The 24,252-nt window shown below is 38.0% G+C and overlaps 1 protein-coding gene across 2 annotated transcripts; it reads left to right on the top strand.

Moving 5' to 3' along the window:
• Positions 1–230: 230 nt before the first annotated feature.
• On the top strand, positions 231–7,236 carry LOC148864629 (putative methyltransferase PMT21). 2 transcript variants are annotated; one of them, XM_088976688.1, is made up of 9 exons: positions 231–938; positions 1,043–1,116; positions 2,319–2,622; positions 2,725–2,873; positions 2,975–3,170; positions 3,830–4,040; positions 5,371–6,046; positions 6,225–6,302; positions 6,629–7,236. In XM_088976688.1, exons 3-9 carry the CDS (start codon positions 2,332–2,334, stop codon positions 6,849–6,851), a joined length of 1,824 nt encoding a protein of 607 aa, XP_088832814.1. In that variant the 5' UTR covers positions 231–938; positions 1,043–1,116; positions 2,319–2,331; the 3' UTR covers positions 6,852–7,236. The 2 variants fall into 2 exon arrangements, with proteins under 2 accessions (XP_088832814.1, XP_088832813.1); XM_088976687.1 differs by lacking the exon at positions 231–938 and having other exon boundaries at positions 943–1,116.
• The last annotated feature ends 17,016 nt before the right edge of the window (positions 7,237–24,252 follow it).

Genomic DNA, 24,252 nt, shown 5'->3' with positions numbered 1-24,252 from the left:
ACGGTAAGGGGTGGAGAATGAGCAAAGATCGGTATCTCGGGGACGGACCGACAATCACTATATATGGGGACTGGGGAGGGCGCTCACGTGGTTACTTTCAATTAATCCTATACCCTATGCCACGTGTTAAAAAATCCTGAATAAATATAAAACGACGCAGCCGACGCTCATACGAGCTATGTTACATTGTTACCAACTTACCACTTATTAGTTAAATATGCAGCAGACCTAGAACAATTCAAAATTATAAACGTTCCATCACAGTTCTCTCCGTGATTTACGGTGTCAAAAATCATGGGACTACTTATTACAGTAGCTTGCGTCACACTATTTGACGTCGTCTCTTGCCTTTCCTAACTCCTAAATCCTAATCACTCGAATCCATCGAGTATTCCGTATTCGTCGTCGTTGGTGGTTTTTATGTAATTATCTCAAAAATGGGATGGCAACCTACTTACCAAGTTACCATGAAAAACAGGAGAGGAGAGCGAAGGAAGTTGGAGAAAGACTCAAAGAAGCGTGATTCGGTTTAAACCCGAGTTGGGAATGACCACAAATCAATGTGGGCCTGGTCCGCATGGGTTGGAGGGAACTCAAATATACTTCTTGTATCGTAGATCATTTCTATTTCTACAATTAGGGTCATTTTTTTGAGGAATTTCCAGTTTTGTCCAAGTTTTCGTCTGAGAGGGAGGGACTAGGGAGAGAAGTACGCAAAGATGAAAATAGCAATAGGAGAGATGAACGGAAAACGGAAGCTTGATTAGGATAGTAGAGCTGTAGAGGAGGCAGAGCTAATAAAAATATTACTTTTAAAAAACAGGAGGTAAAGAAAGAAACAGAAAGAAAAACAAGGACGAAGCGAGAAAGTAGCGTTTTTATATAAGGATTCAAGTAGGCTCCTCAGAAATTTGAGGAAATGCTTCTCTTAATCCGAGGTCGCTTCTCTTTCTTTCTTTATTTTCCTTCTTTTGTTTCTCATATATGTTCCCCGAGCTGTTTTTCCGGGATTACGGTGGATCACTAGCTTGATTCATTGCAGATAACTAGCACCAGCCCAGCAAGAAGATAAAGAGAGACCTGAACCAACGAGAGAAGCTCTCCGTTCTCCATTAAGTCCGTTCCATCTCTCTGTTTCATAGTTTAATTGTATTAAGTATGAATTGTTTTATGCATTTGGTAACTGTATCTCACTTCAAATGGAATACTCGTGGCAATGGATTCCTCGAGTTGCGTTCTTTGCTTCTGTTAAATTTCGCTGTGTATGTATATCGACGTGCGTTGTGTACTCTGTTTTGAACGTTTTCCGTTTCTAGTAGTGTTTTTTGTTGCAGTAGATTGGAAACTCAACAAGATTGTATGTTTTAGATGCTTCTCTGTAATAACGAATGTGTTATCTACTCGTTCTTTGGCTTGATCTTGTTTGGGCTTTGTTATATTTTATTATGCCTTGATGTTTAAATTTGATTTACTTACTCTTCGTGTATTGTTCAAAATATATGCTGTTTTTGGTGAATTTCAGGAAAAAAAGTGTGAAGAATTTCAATTGTTATTATCTCATATGATATGCATGAAATGATTGTGGGAATTGGATCGAAGTAATGTGCTTTTTTCTGCTTACGTTAAGTTCCGCTTTTAGTTTGAGAGAGAAGTAATAGAGCTACTGGGTTTGAGGTATCAGTGGAGACGGATCATGGATATTTCTCTTCTATTTCAAGCCATGACTAAATTATCTGCATATGCAGAATCGATTGTTCTTTTCTTTTGGCTTTTCATTGTTAGGTGAGATTCACTGTTCTTTTCTTTCTTTCCTTTTGAATTAATAGGCAGAGTCCTTATGAGGGCACCTAAGAGTCATTAATTTGACTAGAAGAGGAGGGAACTCTTCATTGCCGTAGTTGCTATTTAATTACCTTTGATCCCGGTACCAACTAGTATTTTTTTTTCTTTTATCAGTCTTTCCTTATCTCGTCTTGTCCTTTTTTTTCTTTCTCTGTTCTGCCCAAATATTTTGGGATAATTTGGTTATAGAGGTGAAAACGCTTCATGATTTTTTTTTTTTGAGAATTGATCAATGATTGAGTTATCTGTTTTAAGGCTACTTTCTCATGGAAGCTGGCATAGTTAAGAAGAAACTGAAATGCTTTATTTACATGTTGACCAACCTTTGGTAGTTCAATGTTCATGCATAATAGTGCACTAATAAATTAGAAGTTCGGCATTTTTTTGGGCTGGATTTTGGAACACTGGTCTTGTCAAAGATAGTTCTCCATACATTAGTTTCCTACTCTGTCTTAAGATGTATCATTCTTCTGCAGATACTTGGTTATCATGGGAAACATGAAGTACAAAGATAAAGATGGAAAACCATACCCTCATAGAAGTTCTAGGGTGATGCCCATGACTTTGATGCTTCTTATACTTTGTGGTTTTTCCTTCTATCTTGGTGGTATTTTGTGCTCTGAGAAGAACAGATTCCTTGCAAAGGACTTAAAGAAGGATATTTCTAGACCAGTACACTCTTCAAAAGAAGCCATATCTGCTCCTCTTAAAGTTCAACCAGTCATGTTCCCCGAGTGTGGTATCGACTACCAAGACTACACTCCATGCACAGACCCAAAGGTATTCCTTGACCACTGTATTCGTTCTGTAATGGACTTTTATTGATCAGGCTCAAGGTATATAGTATCAAGTTGCTTAATTGGAATATATCTTGTTTTGCAGAGGTGGAGGAAGTATGACCTACATAGACTTACTTTTTTGGAACGGCACTGCCCTCCAATCTTTGAAAGAAAAGAATGCTTAGTTCCTCCACCAAACGGCTACCGGGTTCCAATTAGATGGCCAAAGAGCAGGGATCAATGTTGGTATAGGTAATGCAGCTGTCTGTATCTAAATTCCGCTGCTTCAGTAGTTTGTCTTCTCGTTTTCTCTTTAGTAAATACTGCTGAGTGTACCATATATGTCATTTCAGAAATGTTCCTTATGATTGGATTAACAAGCAGAAATCTAATCAGAACTGGCTGAGAAAAGAAGGTGATAAGTTCCTCTTTCCTGGTGGAGGTACAATGTTCCCCAAAGGAGTTAGTGCATATGTTGATTTGATGCAGGATTTGATTCCTGAAATGCAAGATGGATCCATCAGAACTGCTCTTGATACAGGGTGTGGGGTGAGTGCTTTTCTTTCTTGTTCTTTTACAATACTGGTGTAGAATTTCGACTCCTGAACAAATGTAATTTATTGACATGTAACAAATGTATGCTGATGTTAACTCATTTATAATTTAAGCTTCTCAATTGAAGAGATTTTTGTTAACAGTGTGTGGATATTTCATTTGCCCCTGTTTTTTACTAGTACCTATATGCTAGTTGATTACTTGGAAAATAAGTGAAAATAATGCAACTGTTACAAGAAGTGCATGCTAATTCTTTCTCTAAGTTATTCTATTTCAGTCATATTATGTTCATGAATATTGATTTGATAGTCCTTGCTTTTGGTTGTTTCCCAATTCCCATCCCCTTCTGTTAGTTGGACATGTTTTACTAGATCATCTTATTGACGACCAAGGTAACAAGTAGTCATATTCTGCAATGTTGGCCCAGTTTCTTCTCAGAGGCACCTTCTCTCTCTCTCTCTCTCTCCCTCTCCCTCTCCCTGGAAAAAGAAAAAATAAATTAATCTATGTCAATACTCTCAAGAAAGGTTGCTTTCTATCGCTAGAGAGCATTTCACATTATCTATTTTGCCTGTGGTGATATATAGATTATCTTATACAAATACCTTTTTACTCATTTACAACTAACTAGATACTTTTATCCCTTTTCCCAGGTTGCTAGCTGGGGAGGTGACTTATTAGATCGTGGGATTTTGACCGTCTCTCTAGCACCAAGAGATAACCATGAGGCTCAAGTTCAATTTGCACTAGAACGTGGAATACCAGCAATCTTGGGTATAATTTCCACACAACGGCTTCCATTCCCCTCCAATTCATTTGATATGGCACATTGTTCAAGGTGTCTTATCCCATGGACAGAATTTGGTAATTTCTTCTCTCTAAACTCTTGATGCTGCTTATTAACAAGTATGGCTTGATTTGGAGACCAAAATGTATACAAATACATGAAACAGAAATATGGTTCCTCATTTCCTAAATTCCCGGCAAGGGATATCGCTATGAATAATCCCTTATAATATGCTCATCTCGTGCTTCTTCATCTAGCCTTTGAGGCCCTGTTCATTTACTGGTAAATAAGAAGGGGAAAGTCAGTCAATGAGTATCTCTTTCTCATTGACCAACTTTATAGTGTTCATTTTACATCAAGTATTGGGCCCTATGGTAAAGAGAGATTCATTTATTCGGATAAAACTTATGCATCTCTGAGGCGGGCAAGTAACTTTCCCACTTGAGGAAAAATTTATAAAACATGATGGGACAAGTTTACTCTTTTTAACATTAGCTTTTTATATGTAAAGACGTCATTATATTACTTACCTGGGAATCAAAAGAACATGGATAAATGAACTTACCTGGATAAGTGTTACACAGGAAACATCTACAATTTACCTAGGTAATAAGTGAGAAATTCTAAATGAGTGGGGCTTAAATGTCATTTCTCAAGACTTATGTCCCCCCAAGTTTAATTGAAATTTTAACATGCATAGACTTTCTAATATTATAACTTGTTCAAATTTATTTTTACATATTCTTAAGTGTGTTAATATCTGTTGTCATATTCAGTATGCATTACATCCAACACTGGTATGCTAGGCATGCACAGGTTTGTGTATCATTGTTATATATTGGGGACAATCGTAGTTGATTTGATTCATGTGAAAACTCAAATTAGTTGCATGATTGTTTTTTATCAGTTAGACAAAATTACATACTTTAGTACAAATATTTATTACATTTTCTGCCTTCTATTTTCTTGATTTTTTGGCCAAAAAATTAAAATTATTGGTGTTTGGCTTTTCATTTTATCTGTAGTATATTTATTTTTAAAGGAAACTTAAGATGCCTATGTGATATAATAATAGGAAGGTAGCACAAACCTAAGAGCCTCCTCTGCTCGGGTGAGACAATTGGATGGTATTAACAATTTCTTTTGGCATTATGAAATACATGGTGAATGGTTTAGAAAAAGTCAAAAGGGGTAAAATGTTTTATGCCAGATGTTCATGATCTAGTTGATTTATCTTTTCCTAATGACATTCATTTGTATATATTTTGATTGATAAATTACATTTGATTAATTTGATCACTTTAACTAATTTGTAAGTTTCATTGAGAAAAACATAAAAAGCATCTATATTTATTCCTAGTTTTAGTGACAATCACCACTGACAGTGAGTAATTGGCTTTCTTTAAGGTGGAATATATCTCCTAGAAATACATCGTATCCTTCGACCTGGTGGCTTTTGGGTTCTCTCTGGGCCACCGGTGAACTATGAGAACCGATGGCGAGGATGGAACACAACTATTGAAGAGCAAAGATCAGATTATGAGAAACTACATGAGTTACTAACCTCCATGTGCTTTGAATTATACAATAAAAAAGATGATATTGCTGTGTGGCAAAAATCTCTGGATAATAGCTGTTATGATAATCTTGCTACTCCAGATGTCTATCCACCCAAGTGTGATGATAGTACTGAACCTGATTCTGCATGGTACACTCCACTCCGTTCTTGTGTTTCTGTTCCAAATTCAAACCTAAAGAAATTGGGGTTGAAATATCTCCCAAAATGGCCTCTTCGACTGCATGTAGCCCCTGAACGCACTGGAACCATTCATGGTGGAAGTTCTGGGGCATTCAATCAGGATGACAATAAATGGAAGGTGCGGGCCAAGCTCTACAAGAAGTTACTTCCTGCAATTGGGACTGACAAGATAAGGAATGTTATGGATATGAATACAGTGTATGGTGGCTTTGCTGCAGCTGTGATCAATGGTCCCCTGTGGGTTATGAATGTTGTTTCTTCCTATGCTCTTAATACACTCCCGGTGATCTATGACAGAGGGTTGATTGGAACTTACCATGACTGGTAATTTAAATGCATATGATAATCGATTTATACAATATTCACATTATTAAGCACTATACAATGATGCTTGATATTCACAAAAAGGCAGATTGTCATGCTACATTTTGCTTATTATCAAATTAACACCTTACTATATTTTCTTGGTTTGCTATGATTGAGATTAGTTGTCTCTTGGCAGGTGTGAAGCATTCTCAACATACCCTCGAACATATGATCTCTTGCACCTTGATGGGCTCTTCACTGCTGAAAGCCACAGGTAAAGGACTTTCAACTTGGTTTACATCATTTCGTTATGTGAAGCAAATCATTTCATGTTTTCGGTAAATGCCTTAGTTTCTTTCTAGTCTAACATAGTGTGTGAGCTACTGGTGACAAGTGTGAGTCCATGTTAACATTGTCCCATTTACTTTTTGGCAATATTGGTTTGGTAATCTTGATAAGCAGCCTGCATATTGCATCACAAAACGCTACAGTTGCGCATTGTCACAATAAGTAAATTGTAGAAATGAATCAGATTCTCTTTACTCATTTTGAAAGGAGTCCATATTTTCCAGTTTTGATGCAAGTGACAAACTTTGGCAGGTGTGACATGAAGTATGTGCTCTTGGAGATGGATCGCATTCTCCGGCCAAATGGTTATGCAATAATTCGAGAATCTAGCTACTTTGTTGATGTTGTGGCAACCATTGCCAAGGGGATGAGGTGGAATTGCAGGAAGGAAAATACTGAATATGAAGTGGAGGAAGAAAAAGTATTGATCTGTCAGAAGAAACTCTGGTACTCCTCTAACAAAAGTCTTAGATAAAACATAGAGAAAAGACCAAAGAAGACAAAACGTGGTGGAAAATTCACCAAGAAGATTTGTAGAGAGAGGAAACGAACGAGAGGCATAATTTCTTGAAGTGAAGATAGAAGTTCCAAAATCTTTCCAGCCAGAAAGAAAATCTTTCAGTTAAGAGGTCAAAATATCATATGTATCATATCAAGATGTGGTTAAGTTCCCCGATAATCTGATTCATTAATTTCTAGTTCCTCGTACAGATATATTCTTTTATAGGCAGTGAACAAACATTAGACGAACGTTTTTTTCTTTTCTTCTTTTTTGGGCCTTTTTCTGTTAATATTATATAATTTGGGAAGTAGAAACTGTATCAAATTTTAAGTGCCTGATGATCACAGCATTCTATTCATCTGTTGGGCATCTGCTAAGAGGCACCTGTTTCCCGTTTTGTTTGATTCTAGCATAAGATTAGTGTCTGTAAATGCTGGATTTTTCATTCTTATCTGTGGTAAGATCTGAAAGCCTGCCTCAGTAGCAACATTTGGCAGCCTGGCTATGTTAGATCCTTTCAAATAAATAAAGAGAAACAACAATAATTTTAACATGGAATAATGACAAGTAAGAAGCAAATTAAAGCATGAATGGGAGTCTGGGTAAAGCTGCAAGGGTTTTTGGCATGTTTGGTTCACTGTCACAGGCCTCATTATTTAAATTCTTACTCATTCTGTACAAGAATGGACTAGAATGAATAACATGAGAGTGTTTGGTTACAAAATTCTTGCGATGGGTCTCATTCTTTTTAGAATAAAAAATGGCCCCATGGCACAAAAATTGGTGTAGCTTGCCCCAAGTTGTCCATTCTCATTCCTCCTTTGACTTATCATACCCTCTCTCCCTCTCTCTGGCTATTCACAGTGGTCTCTCTCTCTCTCTCTCATGGTAGAGCCTTAGGGTTATTTGTAGTTTTGGTAAGCACTCTCTCTCCTCATCAGCCTAACTGGCCTTTCAGCACTTATTTTTCCTCTCTGCAAAGCTGTGGTTCTCTAGTTGTCCAATCATTTAAGTCATCTATTTGTCCTGTTTTTTTGCACACAAAACCCTAATCTATTAGCTCTTTATCTGCAATCTAGGTTTGCTTTTTTTGGCTCTGGTTTGAGAGAGGTGATACTTTCTCATTCACATGGTGTGTACTATGTTTGTCTTGGTTTTGAGCAAAGGGGAGGACATGCAAAGGTATTTTGCATTGATCTCTTGATCTTGTTTGTCTTGGTTTTGAGCATCTCTAGTATGCGCAAAATTAATCATTTCAGTTCAACAGAATTGAATTTACATGTTTAAATTAGTTTTTGTTTTTCTACGGATCCTATGTTGGATTATCAATCTGAGTCTTCTAGGTTTTCTATATTAGAAACTTTGCATGCATTACAGTAAATATCCATTTGTTTCAATAGAGACCTGTTGATAACAGCCAAGTCAATCTCATTTTCCAAATCTCTCAGGGCTGGTTTACAATTTATGTTGGATCACAAACCTTTCAATAGAACCTGCATATAAACCATTCACAAATCAGAGCTCTTTTAGAGTAGCTTACTGAGAAAAACAGTTTGGTTAGTATCAGTTACACTGTTACCCAAAATTAAACTTTTTTCGATAGCTGAAGTCTAACCTTTCTTATCCTCTGCATTACAGAAGATTAGTCAATCACATTCTTACCTCTTTAATTTACTTGGGAATGGCATGTGAGGACATTCTTGCATGGTTTATTGATACCATAGGGAAGAGATAACAACATTTGGTAAATGATTTAACTAGGGTGTTGGTTCTATCATCATTTGGTCCTTATGGAAATGCAGAAATGAACCTACTTTATGACTAAACTAACCAATAGCTGATAGGAAACAACAAGGTCATAGAGTGATGCCATAATGGGCTTTCCAAGGTACCTTGAGGATGTATGATAGTATTTGAGCCAAAGATTTATTAGTAGTGCTCACCTACCCATCACTTGCCAAGTTTTGGCATTAACATAGAGATTACATCTTCACAAGGTGATTGTGTTTCCACTTCCAGTCTTGTTTCTTGGCCTACTTTTAAAGCAGTCTTGTACTGTTATAGCTTATGATTTCTACCAATTGTTTTAACCGTGGTGTCGCTAAGCAATCCTTGTACAATAGAAGTATCTGGAACATCTTTTCTTTCATTTTACATTGTTTCCCTCTTCATAGTATATTTTAGAAGGAATTGCAGGTTTTCTTAAAAATACCTTTCTGTACAGATAAGACAAACAGCCACAAACATGATCTCATAACCATGATCTCACAGGTTGAATTAGAAAAGTTTTGGTGTTTTCCTTAGTTCTTGGGTTTACATTTCTAATATTTTTTATTACAACTTCATATTTTTAGTGTTTTCCAGAAATTTTGTGGTTATTTCTTTTATTTTATAAACTTCTAATAGCTCTGTTCATGCTACTTAATTTAAATATGGTATTGTTTTTATATGTTTAGAGAAATAATCCAGTGGGACTCAAACCTGCAACTGTTGGTAGTTTGACCACTAGTTCCAAGTGCCGGTGGATATAAGAATGCTGTAACAAATGATGAAACAAAAATCCTTGTCCATTCCAACACTTCAACTTGTGAGAATGGAGAAGGTTTTGGAACAGGCTCTACAGTTACCATTTCTTTCTTTACAACCTTCCTTTAGTTCCTTACATCTATAGCTGTGTAACCTATAACAGAAAGTGAAACCAGTCAACCCCCAACTGCAAAGGAGAAAGCATCCTCTCATTTCCTAGAAAGAGAAAAAAGAATTACCTACCTAAAAGTCTAGCCTAGTGTATCTCTGTGTTAACAACCAATGGGATGCTGACATGAAAACTAAAAGATAGAAACAAGCTTGGTCTGGAAGCATATGATTCAAATAACCATTGGAAGATCTAATCAAAGATAGAAGAACAGAGGTGAAATCAAAATCAAAGGCAATTTCCATGAGGAAGAAGTGAGAATTGATCTAAAAATTTTGTTCAAAATCTGAAGCTTGAGGTTCCGAATTTTGAACTTATAGAGATTGTTAAAGTCCCCAACTTTTGTGTGTGATATACTATTCCCTGATCAACCATAAAAGCTACCTTAGAGCGTTAATGTTGTACAGAAGGTACTTAGCATGTTCTCGATGTGCCAGGAGAAAGAATTATTTTTCCGATGACCCATACATATTAACCAATCTCTTAGATCAGAATCTAGGCAAGAGAAAAACTTGATCATTAACTACTAGTTCAAAAGAATCAGGACTTGAAAAAGATAACCATGATTTTAAAAGGAACATGGGTTGAGCAAGCACAACTCATCCGTGTTATATTAAAGACAATTTGTGGCAAAGAAAGTTCACCTATTCATTTGAGCAAATAAACTTCTCAATCTGGAACAGTCCCATCTATTCCATCAGAAACACAGGTCCATAATAGGGTGGTTTCAGTACATACTCCATTCAAGAAGTGTGGTGCCCAGGCCAGTATGAGAATGATAGCATCAATGTGTACGATTATATTTGCCAAGCGAGGACAATCAATAAACATGAAGTCATCATCACAACCAAATGCATAAAACCTTTCTTGTTTCTTGTATTTTTTTTTTCTTTTTCATAGTTTGTATTATTGGTGTGCGGCCCACGTGCTTTGTTGGTGTAGATTTTGCATTTTTCTACTATATATCTTCCAGACTTCCATCGAGTATTGTATTTATACCTTTGTTATTATTGTGGTTAATAAAGACATTTGCAATCCAATGGGTTCAAAATTTATTGTCATTATTGTCACAAAAAGAATTTTTTTTTTTTTTTGGAAAATAAAAGTGTTTGCTTCATAGCAACATTTTCTCGTTTGCCCATTTATCCTCTTTTCTTGTCCATTCTAGAATTTCATTATGAAGAAGAATAAGAATGAGAGTTGAACTAAAACATGGCTTTAGGCTCTCATATGGATATTGACAGGAAGAATAGCTCATATTCACTGGGTAATCTGCTCGATTGAACCTGGATCTGCTTCTTGCACCACTGTGTTGCAGGATATATATAACCAATGACAAGTAAACATGCCACTGTTCCATACTCTGTCATTTGAGCTCCATGTGTACAGAACGCCGGCGTGTTTACTCGTGATTGGTTATGTAGCCCACCATACACAGCAATTCGAGCGGCCCATCCCTAAAATGTGCTTGATTGAGCCCTTTTTACACGGTTCTTTTGATTTTCATGTTCTTAACCTTGGATGTTTTGGTTTATCTATTATATCAATTTTCTAAGAAGTAGCATCCTTTGCTGTATCCTTTTTACTTGTTTGCCGGAATGAGGTTTTCCTACGTGAAAAAAAGAGAGAATTTAATTAAGTAGGCTAAGTAGGGATGCTAATGCTTTTAAGTTGAAGTACAAAATCTGGAAAGTGATCAGTGCTCAGGAAAGATTTTAAAAATGGTAGTTTAATTATAAAAGGGCATAACATGTAAAAAACTGAGTATTCACTTTACATTGTTGTGCACCAACAGGCCTACAATTCTTTGGCCTCACCTCAAAAACAATGTAGAATAAGAATGATTTAAACTCTAGGGACAGGTTGAAAAGAAATTGGGTGAAAATGATAAGAAATGATTTAAATGCCCGTAATTTAATGATCAATATAATGTTGGATAGAAAAGAATGGAAAAACAACATTCATTAGGGTTGAGCAAGTGGGTAGGTTCTACTTACAATAGAATGGAATCAACCTTGAACTGGCCTTGAACCAACCCTACCCAATCTGTTACAAGGTAGGGTTTGGTTTCAAATTCTTGGAACCAACCCCCACCCATGCTAGTTCTAGGGTCTAGGGGTTTATCTTACCTGAACCAACCCGATTAATCGGCCTTGGTTAGCTTTGGTGGAAACGATCTTATATGAACCTGCCTTAGAACTGAACTTGCCTTGAAATAAACCCCAAAATACTTTTGGGAATGTAAAGATTTGAAACCAAGCATTCATGGTTACAAAGGCCATGGTCTCACTTGACCATTGAGTTGCTTAAGTAATTTGATATTTTATTTTCATTTTAATATTTGAGTGTATACAATAAATAGTGTAAAAGATAATATTTACAAAATGTAAATTTAATTTATAAGTTTTAACCATATAATGGTAATCTACATATAAAGTTATCCAATTTAATCAATAAAAGATAATATAAGTTTCAAACTATATTATATTTATTAAAAATCAAGTTTTTAAAGAACATTTTTTTTTGTGAATGGGGAGAGTAAAGAAAGTACAGGATCCATGGATAGACCCTGGAATCGACCCCAAAACCACCAAGGCTAGAATCGACCTTCACAGGGTAGGATCCAATTCCAAAAACCTAGTTTAAAAGGTTTAAATTTAAGAAACTGCAAAGGTATTATTAAAAAAAATTAACTTTCCAATGTAAAATATTTTAAACTAGAAAATATGGAAGTTTTCCCACTTTCCCATATTAAAAAATTTAAATGTAAAACATATATGGTCTAGTCGGATCGGTTTTGGTCAGTTTACACATAGCCAAACCAAAACCAACCTGACATCTCGGGTTAGCATAATGCCTGAATAGAAGCCAACTCACAAAAATGGTTAAAAGCCAATCAACTTGGGTCGAGCTGGGTTGGGTTGGTCAGTTTGGTTAATTTGATCAATCTTATGAATTGCTCTATTAGGAAGATCTTTTGACAATGCAAATTGCTAAAAGATGTATTGAGCTTTTGAGGGTCATGTCTTCAAAGATCAAGACTGTTAATATCCCATTCTACCATTGTTTATCGGGCTGTTAAGTGAAAGATTTTAGGCACAAAAAGATGAGAAACTTCATTTGAAGCTTCTTGATTTTCAGTCATTTCAGGCTTCTACAAGCTTTTTGGGAAACCACTAATTGGGTTGTACAATTCAATGGTCCAACCATCCAAGTCAGTGGTTTTATGAATCATTCAACCTTTTTTAGCAAATAATGGTTCAAGACATAATCGGACCTAGATCCATGACCGTTTCCCAATTCAAACAGTCCAACCATTCGGTCTGGTCTAGTTTTCAAAATAGTGGATTGGACTATTGACCTACCACCTAGACATGAAAATAATTTCATTTTCAAATCAATTTTAAATTTTGTATGTCATTTACATCATTAACAAAAGTAATTCTAGTTTGTCACAATTTTTTTTTGTTTAACAAGATGAATATATAATATTAGAGATGTTCTTAAGCTTTTTTCTTTTTTCTTGTATTTCAAAATAATTCTTTTTATTTTTCTATTTTTGAAAATTTTATCATCTAACAATAGCATCATGGGTGGAACCATTTTATTCGAATGGTTGGACCATTGACCTGCCACTCAAATAGGAAAATTGTTTAATTTCTGGGTCAATTTTAAATTTTTTTATTTCATCTCCATCATTAATAGTTTTTTTATTTATTTATCATACTTATTTTTGTTTAATATGATGAATATATAATATTAGAGATGTGTCCCAAATTTTCTTTATTTTTGTGTTTTACCTATTTTAAAGTTTTAGTATTTAATTATAACATTGTGGTTTAACTTATTTGACCCAAAAAGTTGAACTGCTTACCCACCACCTAAAAAATCAGGTTTTATTTTCAAATAATTTTTAAAATATAGGATTTTATATTTTTAAAGTTGTTTTCATGGATTTAATTAGAGGAATCTAATGTTGAAAAACAAAGATACCTTAAATATAAGATTTAATGAGAGAGAAATACATTAAATATGAAATTTAATGAGAGGGAATAGAATGAAGTCGTGAACTGAATACTATACTATTATGAAAGTTACAATTTTTGCACTCACAATAAAAAGTAATAAATATCAAAAAGAGAAGTATTTTAGTTAAAAAAATACACATAAGCCATGGGGAGATATTCCTACTTTTTATAGTAATATAGCTATGGATAGATAATGTTAGAAAATTTTATCCCTTGGCCCAAATGGTTGAACCATCCACTTAAAAGAAAAACAGTTCAACTTTTGGGTTGGATTTTAAAACATAGCAAGAAAGTGCCGTGTTGGCAGCAAATATGTATTCATTGTTTGCCAGCATCCTATCAGCGCTACCTGTGCTGATCCTCCTTGTTTAACAAGTCTTTAGAGTGCAGTTGATTACCGAAATTTAGTTTGTTGAGGCATTAACAAGTTCCCCTCACTACCCTCTCTCTTAGGTGGTGTTTGGTACCAATTTTTGTTTCTACTTAAAATATTTTGGGTTTATCAATATAAACCGGTGAAAAATCCGGTCACATCGTATCACTTCAATTAGAAAAATGCATCTGTGGGATTGAGCATTGAGGTTAATTGTTGAAATGTTAAATTTGGCAACTTGACTTCTATGTACAAACAGCAATTTGTATTAACCCAAAACATTTCAGGTACAAATATAGCAATGGTACTAAATACAACTTTGGTGAGGCAAAATCCTTGAACAAATGGCCCATATAACAAAAATGGATCAAGATTAGTTGGGAATTTGTCAAATTTTAAGTGGGCTCGAACCCGTAGCCTGTAGCCTGATGAGTCTGATGTAGTTGAAATTCTTCAACTTGGACTTGCAGCCCTATTCATATGTTAAAACTGGCCGAGCGACAAACCAATTTTCCCAGCCCAACGTACTGCTTAGGTTGTTGGATCAGGCCAGACTCGAGTTAAGCCCACCCAACTGAAAGATATGGCCCAATGCAATAGGAAACACCATGAAAGGTAGGCCCGATCGTTGATCTATTTGATTGGGCTCCATCATTGCTACCCATGGGCCATGTTAGATTTAGTTTTATCTCATTTTTCCACTTCTTCCAAGAAAGTAATTTGATTTGTCTATAAACAAAAAGGCTATAATTGGTAGAGAGGAAATGGAGAACGAAGAAATGTGTTTAGCTTAAGAAAAATTAAATATTGTATCTGTTCTTTGAAGGTGATGCTCAATTCATTGTGAATCTTGTGTTGGTGGCTGATTCTGACCCGGCAGCTATACACAGTGATAGCTGATTGTAGAAGCTCAATGTCTCACCTTACATCTTGCTCGGTCAGATAAAGCTGCTCAAAAGTTGCTTACTATGGTCTAAGAGATCACATACTCTTTGATTCCTGATTTTTTATTTTAAACTCAATTATTGTAACTAATTCTCATCCAAGTCATCCAAAACTTTAATCCACCAAAATTGTATCCCTATCCTATGATCAATGAATTAATTTCAAACATCAAAATGATGTATTGAGATTTTAGTTGCATCTAATATATATTACAATAGATTTATACATTATTTGGATTACTTTTTATGATCTAGATTTTAGTCTTTTCATATGTCATTTACATAGCCAGTGTTTTTGTTTTTAGAAAATTTCATGCATTAATTGAACAGCTGAGATCGGTTGAAATATTGGTACATACTTGGGGCCATAATTAATTTAATACTTTTACCAGATTTTTTTGATAGTATAGGTTCTTGGGTTGATTTATTTGGATGGCCCAGATTGATTGGAATCTTGATACATCACTTGGATGGCTGAGATTAGTTCATTGATCTTAAGAGATGGTTTTGATTGTTTATATCTTTTGGTTGATCTGATACATCAGTTACATAACTTGAATTTGGTATAACACTCTACAAGGACAAAGATCATTTGATTAATAAATAGTAGGACATCACAATGGTGAATAGGGAGAAGAGAGAGGAGAGAAGGGGGAAGAACTACTGGCCAACAGTATGCAGGATGGATTGAGAACTTGGGGTTGAGTGGAATCAATGAAGGTATTTTTTTTTGGTCAAAAAAGTTTAAAAATAATAATAGAGGATGGAATGGGAATCGCATTCCAGGGGATGCAATGGCCATTCCTGCGTATGCGGGAATCCCATTCTACCTATAATGGGAATTAGAATCCCATTCCAGTAAACCAAATGCTTGGAATCGGAATGGCACATCTGATTTTGATTTCGAGCGCCTATTTTAGATAACCAAACAGACCCTTAGTTTAGTTCCATGGCATAGATTAGTTGAATCCTTTGCGCATCACTTAGATTTTTACGATCTGAGACTATTTTAATGGTCTATGGAAGATCATTATTAAATTTTTTTTAGATGATATAAAAAGGAAAGGGCAAAATTCCTACATATTAAGATGAGGGAATTTTCAAGGTTTTAGAAATATTTTTTAGATGATAGTCATTTGACATCCCTTAAAAAATGGATACATGGGATCAAATCCGCAAAACCGCAATGAACCTCACATGCACCCTATTCTATCTCCACTCTTAAGTTCCCCTCTAATGTGATATTATGCATGGTTTTAAAAAACGATATAAAAATGAAACTTGATGGAGGGTGATTTGGCCCGACCTCGTAAAAAGGGGATACGTGTACGTGACTCCACATGGGCGACAACTCAGCATAGCCAGCTCGCTTCAATGTAGTACTCCACTACCCCGAGCTAGGGATCCTTTGAGCTGAAATCATCCCAAGCTAAGAGCACCTCGATACTCATCCTGAGCTAAGAGCACCTCGGCACCAGGTTGTGGCATAAGTTTATAATTCAGTTCGGTGTGTACGACTCTTAGCTCGAGAACATCAGTCCGAGGTAGATACCAACTCGTGTATGCCGATCTACCCTCAACATAATCCCGATAATCACTCTATCGGTCCCCGAATTCCATGGGATCATGTCTCATGACAACTAAGCATTATCTCTCCGTCCGATCCGGACGAAAGTGATTAGCCTTATCAACTGATAACGTTATCTCCGGATAACACGAAAACAAACTCTATCATGGCAAAGATCACGGAACTACTCTGTAAAGCCTACAAGGACTCCATTATATAAAGGCCCCCCTCCCGGGGCCCAAGGTACGCGTAATCTCTGTCCTTTAGCCTTCCCATTCTGAATTTCTATCAGCTCGCTAAGTACTGACTTAAGCATCGGAGCGACCTCGACGGGTAAATACCCCCGAGTTCTCTGATTTTCTCTGTAGATCAGCTGCCTCATCCGTCAACTGGAAGCCACTTCATTGCCAGCTAGGAGCAGCCAGATTGCGTAGGATCAGAACTGTTCTGGCCAGTGGTTTTTGGGTCAATGGTTCAATCATCCAGTTTGAATAGATGGTCTGTTCTGACAAAAAAAATGGCAAAAAACTGTATAACAGGTCAACGAGTCAATTGTTCGACTGCCTAAGCTAATGAATCGTTGACTGATTCAGCAGTTTTTTGGCAGGGACTGGGTTTGGGGTCAAACAGAACTGATTGCCTGGACGGTTCCCAGGCAAAACGATCCAACCATCTGGATCAACAGCAGTTCAAAAACCATGGTATTATGTAATACCCCAAAAAGAACAATTTAAAAAATATCTAATAAGGCATAATATTGACATGCATATTCTATCCACTTATTTGATGGGATGCTAGTGGAGTGTTTTTAAATGATTTGGTGAAAGTTTGAAGTGGAATCTTCCTAAATATGGGGGAGGGGGGTATGTGGAGTTTACCCTTATTCTTTTATGTAGTTTATTAAATCATTTTTGAGACCACCTGATTAAGTTGTTACATATATCAGCTTCCACAGTGTGTATGACTAAGCCTAGTCACTCTGAATTTGTCATCGATGTAAAATAAAGCAGCAGCAACCCATGAGTCCATAACCCATCAATATTGATGTGGGTGTTTTTGTCGATGGTTTCATGAACTCTGAATTAAAAGATGGCTTTCATCTACGTGGTACGTTCTCAACGCAGAAAGAGGAATATTTTAGTCCTCACATAAATGGGCAAATATAAAGTAGTGTTGGCAATACTTGCTTTCTAATTTGATTGTGAAAGCTGGGGGGTGCAATGACTGAGATGGGGCAATTTGTGTCTTTGATAGTATCAAACAAAATAGATAAGGACAGAACACAAGAGTCCAACAAAGAAAGTTGATAAAAGCTTCCTTCTTACTCCAATTTGTGTTAGCACTTGACTAATCTAATGAGACATTGGAAGACTACATGAGAGCAACAAATTACTAAAGAAAAAAAAAACCCACAAATTGGAAGCTCTATCAGTATAGTCACTTTTGATTAATATAAGGTAGGGGTTGTCATGAGCCGAGCTCTTCAAAGGCTATTCGAGTTCGGATCGTGAAAAGCTTGGCTTGGTTTGGTTTCAGTCGAATTCAAGTCTAATTTACAAGCTCGATTAATAAATAAGTCAAGCTCGAGCCTAATAGAGCTCGGCTTGTGAGGCTCGCGAGTTGAGCTCGTATATATATATATATATATATATATATATATATATATATATATATATATATATATATATTTTATTTTTATAAAACATTTTTTATCAAATCGAGCTCGAGCCGAGCTCGAACCGAGCTCACCTTGTCCTACTTTGACGAATCGAGCTCAGACCTCGTACTATTCGACTCAGCTCGGTTTGAATCCACCCCTAATCTAAGATAAAATAAAATAAGGGATTTATCATATTATCCCCAAAATAGACAACGAATTCTCATAATGATTCAAAACATATTCTAACCTAAACCTAATGCTACGTATTTGTTGCTAAGAAAGATGACAACATGGGTATTATTTTGTTTGGGTATTTTTAAAATATTCATTTATTTATTTATTCACAACTTGAGGGTTCATCAAGATATGCGAAGAGCAATTTTTAATTTGGAATTTTTTTAGATTGTATTTAAAGTGCAAGGGCCTATAAATAAATTAAATTAGGCTCCCTACATAAAAAAAAAAAAAAAAAAAAAAAGAGAAAAATAACTACCTCAAAGCCTTTCCCTTTGAGTGATCGTCCACTTGTTCCCTTATGACCCTCTTTCTTAGTTTTGGTAGGGGTGGGCTGCAAGTCAGGCTCTGGTTAGCCTCAGCCCTTAGGCCCTTTGAAAATTTAATAAATTCTAAACCCAACCCAAGTTGCACCACTAAATTTTTTGCATTTGTTTTGAGCCTTCTGATGTGTTTATTAAATTTGTAATTTGTTATAAACCTTGTTACACACAATATGGCAAGTAGTAAATCTCTATTTACCTTCATTTTTACCAATAAACTTAAATATAAAGGGATAAATTTTGTTCTCAGAAATATTCTTGAGGCTATTCACACTTTTTAAAGAAGTATAGATTAATAGATATTCTCTTGTTCTATATTTAATTTTTTAAATTAATGATGCTTTGTAGATAATTATTGATCTTTGAAACCATTTGGATTCATAAAATTGGACATCCAAATACAAGAATCAATGTAATCTTGTCTATATTTATATATTTGTTAGAAATCAAATAGAATTTCGATCCATGGGGTTCTTTTTGGATTTGATTTACATATATCCCTATTCAAATTCCATCCAATTTATATAAATTTGAATTTGAGTTTACTTCACTCAATTTTACTGCAATGCAACTTCATTTACATTTGTCTAAATGCATGGGAGTGCAAATAGGCTGAATGTAAATTCTGATTTATTTCGCTTCATACTTGACTTTGTAGGGGATTTTTTTTTTCTTTTTTTCTTTTTTTTTTTTTTTTGATGCAGGGGTGGGCTATTTGTTTAGGAGAGAGATAAAAGCTAGATAGCATGGTTCTTACTAGACCTGGCAAAAAGTTGACCCAACCCAACCCGAAAAACAAGGTTAGAGTCTCATATTTAGCTACCTGAATGTGAGAATGACCTGACCCTACCCAACTCAGAAAAAAAAAAAACTGATTGGATTGGGTTGAGTCATGGGTCAACCCGTTGACCCGATTGCCAAGTCTAATTGGGACTATTTATGCATTGCTAGAAGTTTCCACTCTTTAATTTCTCTATTTAGTCTTTACTCTTTAAATTGTTGAATGTTCAAGTTTTTTTATTTTATATTTGGAATTTTAAGGTTAACTCCTTTAATTTTGGCATTTTTCATGTAATTTTTCTTTATTTTTTTTTTAATTTCAGTTATTTTTTGGGATGACCCAAATTGACCCATGGGTCAACCCTAACCCAAAGATTTAGGGTTAGGGTCTAGCATTTGACAACACAATCCAAAATTCAACCTGACCCAAAATTCAACCCAAAATGGCTTGATCCAACCCAAACCCGACCCACCCAACCCAATTGCCAGGTCTAGTCCTTACTTTATATAAGAGAGACTATCGAGGTTCTAATTAGGTTGTGCCATGTTGTCACAGGTGACTCCTTCGTCGCGCCATCAAGCACATACAGTGAGCCATCCGAGTGCCAACCGCGTGCCTTCATGGTGTCAACATGTGTGTCATGGGTGGGCTTTGCTTGTATTTTGTAAGGGGGACCGCCAATGGCGTTATTGTAATTACTTAGTATGCTTTTCCATTATTTTGATGTCTCCTATTGTCACTCCCCCAAAAGCTTAACGTACTCTTTGAGGGGAGGTAGGTAGTCGAGTGAGCTCATAAGCGTGTAAAGGTTAAGCACGAGATCCCCTCGACACTGTACTGTGTGCTTGTGCTTACCACTGATTAATGCAATACAAATAGCCTTTTGCTAATTCGTGTGCCATCTTGTTGCCTTTGTGTTTGTGTTTGCTTTGTTTCGTAGGCTTACTCGCCCATTTCGAGTGCCGCACGGGGCCCCAACGATTACCCCCGTGACAGTTGGTATCAGAGCAGGTGCTCCTACAAACACTTTGGACCTTGTCTTCGTCCCTACATCAACCCAATGAAGAGCAATCGGGGCATTTCCGATGACACACCACATGGGCGGATTCAAGCCCACGACATTGATGAAGCTCCACTTGATGAACCTACCAAGACACAAGCCCCAAAGGGGCGTACAACCAAAGCTAGCAAGCACGACAAATCAGTCGACCAACTAGCTACCGTGGACATGCGCCTCCTACGTAGTGGGAGAAACCCGAGATCGGGTTAATGAACTCCACCTCAGCCTAGAGACGGTTGAGAATGCAGTGGTGGAACTAGAAGGACGTTTCAATGGTGCCTTCAGAGACATGCACACCACCATACAGAATTCGGGAGTTGGGCCGTCCCAAAGCAGCTTGCAGGGCTTGCTAGACAGATTCCAAACGCAATTGGATGAGATGAGAGATGAGATGACTCTCCTAAAGAGGGCAGTGGCCAACACACCAAGCACTCCCTCCACCCTAGCTTCCATGAACATCAAGATCCGAGAGCCAACACCTTACTCGGGTGCTCGGGATGCTAGGGAGCTTGACAACTTCTTGTGGCAACTGGAGCAATATTTCTCAGCCACTGGCATCATTGACAACCAAACTCAGGTATGTACAACTGCTATGTATTTGACTGATATCGCAATGTTATGGTGGCGTAGGTGTTGCCAAGACATTGAACGTGGAACCCGTACCATCGACACTTGGGTTGGATTTAAGCGTGAGATCAAGCGGCAGTTCTACCCAGAAAATGTGGAGTACTTGGCGCGCCGAAGAATGAAGAACCTCAGACATCAAGAATCACTACATGACTATGTCAAGGAGTTTTCGGCCTTGACGCTGGAGATCACTAACATGTCAGACAAGGATCTTCTGTTCAATTTTATGGACGGTCTCAGGCCATGGGCTGAGCTTGAACTCCAGCGACGTGGGGTTGAGGACCTCGCCACCGCCATGGCCATAGCTGAACAACTTGTTGATCTGAGAACACCTAAGGAAGATGTGCAAAGACCATCCAGCCCAGGTACCATGAGTTTGAGTGGGGGAGACCCACAATCAACCCCTACAGAGGAGAAGCCAGTGCCCACGAACAAGCCCTACAATTACCAACAAGGGAAGAAACCACAAGGAGGCCCAAGCTACCAGGGCCACCAATCCACCAGGAGACCTCCTCCTGCGCCGTGTTACCTTTGCAACGGGAAGCATTGGACGAGTGACTGTCCAACCCAAAAGAAAATAACTGCCCTCATCGCCAAACTCAGCGATAGTGAAGAGAGCGATGAGGAGAAACCCACAGCGGCGCCAAGAGTAGGCGCCCTCCAACTCATCAATGCCATGGTCAAGAAAGAGGCCACATCAAAGCGGCCCACCAAAGCCCGCAAGGGGCTGAGTTATGTAGACATCACCCTCGGCGGGAGGCCGACCCAAGCCTTGGTGGACACTAGGGCCACCCACAACTTCATTTCGCTTATGGAGGCAAAGCGACTCGGCTTGACCACCACCAAACAAACTGGGTGGGTCAAGGCTGTCAACTCTAGGGCCAAAGCAGTAGAGGGCACGGCCCGTGGAGTAGAACTCCGAGTTGGACCATGGAAAGGGCCCATCAATCTATATGTGGTTCCCCTGGACGATTTTCAGGTGGTTCTTGGAGTGGAGTTCCTCAAGCAGGCGGAAGCAGCACTTATGCCCCACATCAACAGTTTGCTTATTCTGGACGAACACTGCCCTTGTATGGTTCCTGTCTCATCAGCCTTGCAGATACTTGGGAAGCAGCTTTCAGCCTTGCAGTTGTACCAAGAAACTATCAACCATGAAGACAGCTCTGTGGCAACAAGGAAGAACCCCTGTCAAGTATCTCACATCGACACAAGAACTGGTTGGGAAGTCGTCACCAGGAGGAAGTCGCCCCCCCGACAGTTCCATTTTCAGCGCCAACACCAATGCCAGCGCCCAAGTCAACACCAGCAGTAGCATCAGCTTCAACGCCAACCACATCAGCAGAAATCGACTTTGCAACAGAAGCCACAAGTGCCCGCAACTGGTGGGCCCAACAGAAGAAGACCCAAGGCCGGGTCAAACCTTGCCCACATCTACTACCCCAACCACCGGGGAGAGCGAGTGCCACCCAAGCCATCTAGGGACCACATTCACATCATCCCTAAGGCTAGTTCCCATAGTAGCCCTATGAGTTACCCTTGGGGAAAAATGCATGGGAATCCACACCTTAATAATAATCCAAAACACCATTTTGATCCTTACCTGGCACAAACCTACCCCTTAACCAAATAGAACCAGCCACTAACATACCTTGAGGCTGCCAGGAAAGGACTTAGCCATAGGAAACCCCAACAGAATGAGCCAACCCGACCATGCCACCAAAATATACACCTCGGCCTTGGACGACTGTCGGTTCAGGGAGCAGCAGAAGAACCCTCCTTCCGCAACAGTGACTCTAAGGGTCAAGCCGAAGCCGATCTCCAATGACGTAGATCGAATTGAGTGGGGGAGAATGTCACAGGTGACTCCTTCGTCGCGCCATCAAGCACATACAGTGAGCCATCCGAGTGCCAACCGCGTGCCTTCATGGTGTCAACATGTGTGTCATGGGTGGGCTTTGCTTGTATTTTGTAAGGGGGACCGCCAATGGCGTTATTGTAATTACTTAGTATGCTTTTCCATCATTTTGATGTCTCCTATTGTCACTCCCCCAAAAGCTTAACGTACTCTTTGAGGGGAGGTAGGTAGTCGAGTGAGCTCATAAGCGTGTAAAGGTTAAGCACGAGATCCCCTCAACACTGTACTGTGTGCTTGTGCTTACCACTGATTAATGCAATACAAATAGCCTTTTGCTAATTCGTGTGCCATCTTGTTGCCTTTGTGTTTGTGTTTGCTTTGTTTCATAGGCTTACTCGCCCATTTCGAGTGCCGCACGGGGCCCCAACGATTACCCCCATGACAATGTGGCATGATCATGGAGGCCAAAGCAAACCAACTCAGCTGTTAAAGATCATTGTTAGTTAGTTTTTATAGGGGATCTTCAATCTCAAGGTGAAGGAGGCAACGAGCAAATAGGGGTGAGGTTGGGGGGGGGGGGGGGAGTTTATCTTTAATACCAGTGGTTAAGGAGTATTTATAGGCTCGCTTCCTTGATTATCCTTGGTTCAAGTGGTATCTCACAAAAGTGGTTATTGTCTTCATGAGATTCTTATTGGACGTCTTTCAATTTGGCATGATGAATGCATCAAACCATCTAATGAGTCCACATTTAATGAGCTGGGGGAGGGGAGGAATTTACATTGAACAGTGTATAACAAGTGAGGATTTTTAAATCATAGGGGGTCATGGCTCTCTCGGGTCCCCTTAGGCTCCTCCCTATAAAACATGCTCTCAATTAAAGCATTTAAAGTGACTTGGCATGCCACATATCATGCCAATGCCACCTCCCCATTCTCTAGACCTTACCCCATCACGTAGATTCTCATTCATGGCACAAGTCATGTAAGTCATCCTTTGTCAATTTTTTGTCAACTACAATTATCAGTTACGTCATCTGGTCAATTAGACGTTTTTTAATGAAAACTGATGATAGCATGCATGGCACGTCGTGTGATCCTTGCTTTTGACCTGAAGCTGATCTGGCATGAGTATACCACCTTGCACTTTACCCTAACTACCTAAAAATTGTTTCTTACTGGGAGGAAGAGCTAGTACACATGGCACAACCTTCATGGTTGATCCAAA

Source organism: Nelumbo lutea, chromosome 3, assembly GCF_056320005.1.
Source record: "Nelumbo lutea isolate HS-2025 chromosome 3, American lotus-T2T, whole genome shotgun sequence".
NCBI lineage: Eukaryota > Viridiplantae > Streptophyta > Magnoliopsida > Proteales > Nelumbonaceae > Nelumbo > Nelumbo lutea.
The sequence above is the reverse complement of the archived record's forward strand: the minus strand, read 5'-3'. Positions and strand labels throughout refer to the sequence as shown.

Coding starts and splice junctions, on each gene's coding strand:
- LOC148864629 (XM_088976688.1), top strand. CDS start 2,332: ATGGGAAACATGAAGTACAAAGATAAAGATGGAAAACCATACCCTCAT. Junction 2,623..2,724: donor CTCCATGCACAGACCCAAAG/GTATTCCTTGAC, acceptor CTTGTTTTGCAG/AGGTGGAGGAAGTATGACCT. Junction 2,874..2,974: donor AGGGATCAATGTTGGTATAG/GTAATGCAGCTG, acceptor ATGTCATTTCAG/AAATGTTCCTTATGATTGGA.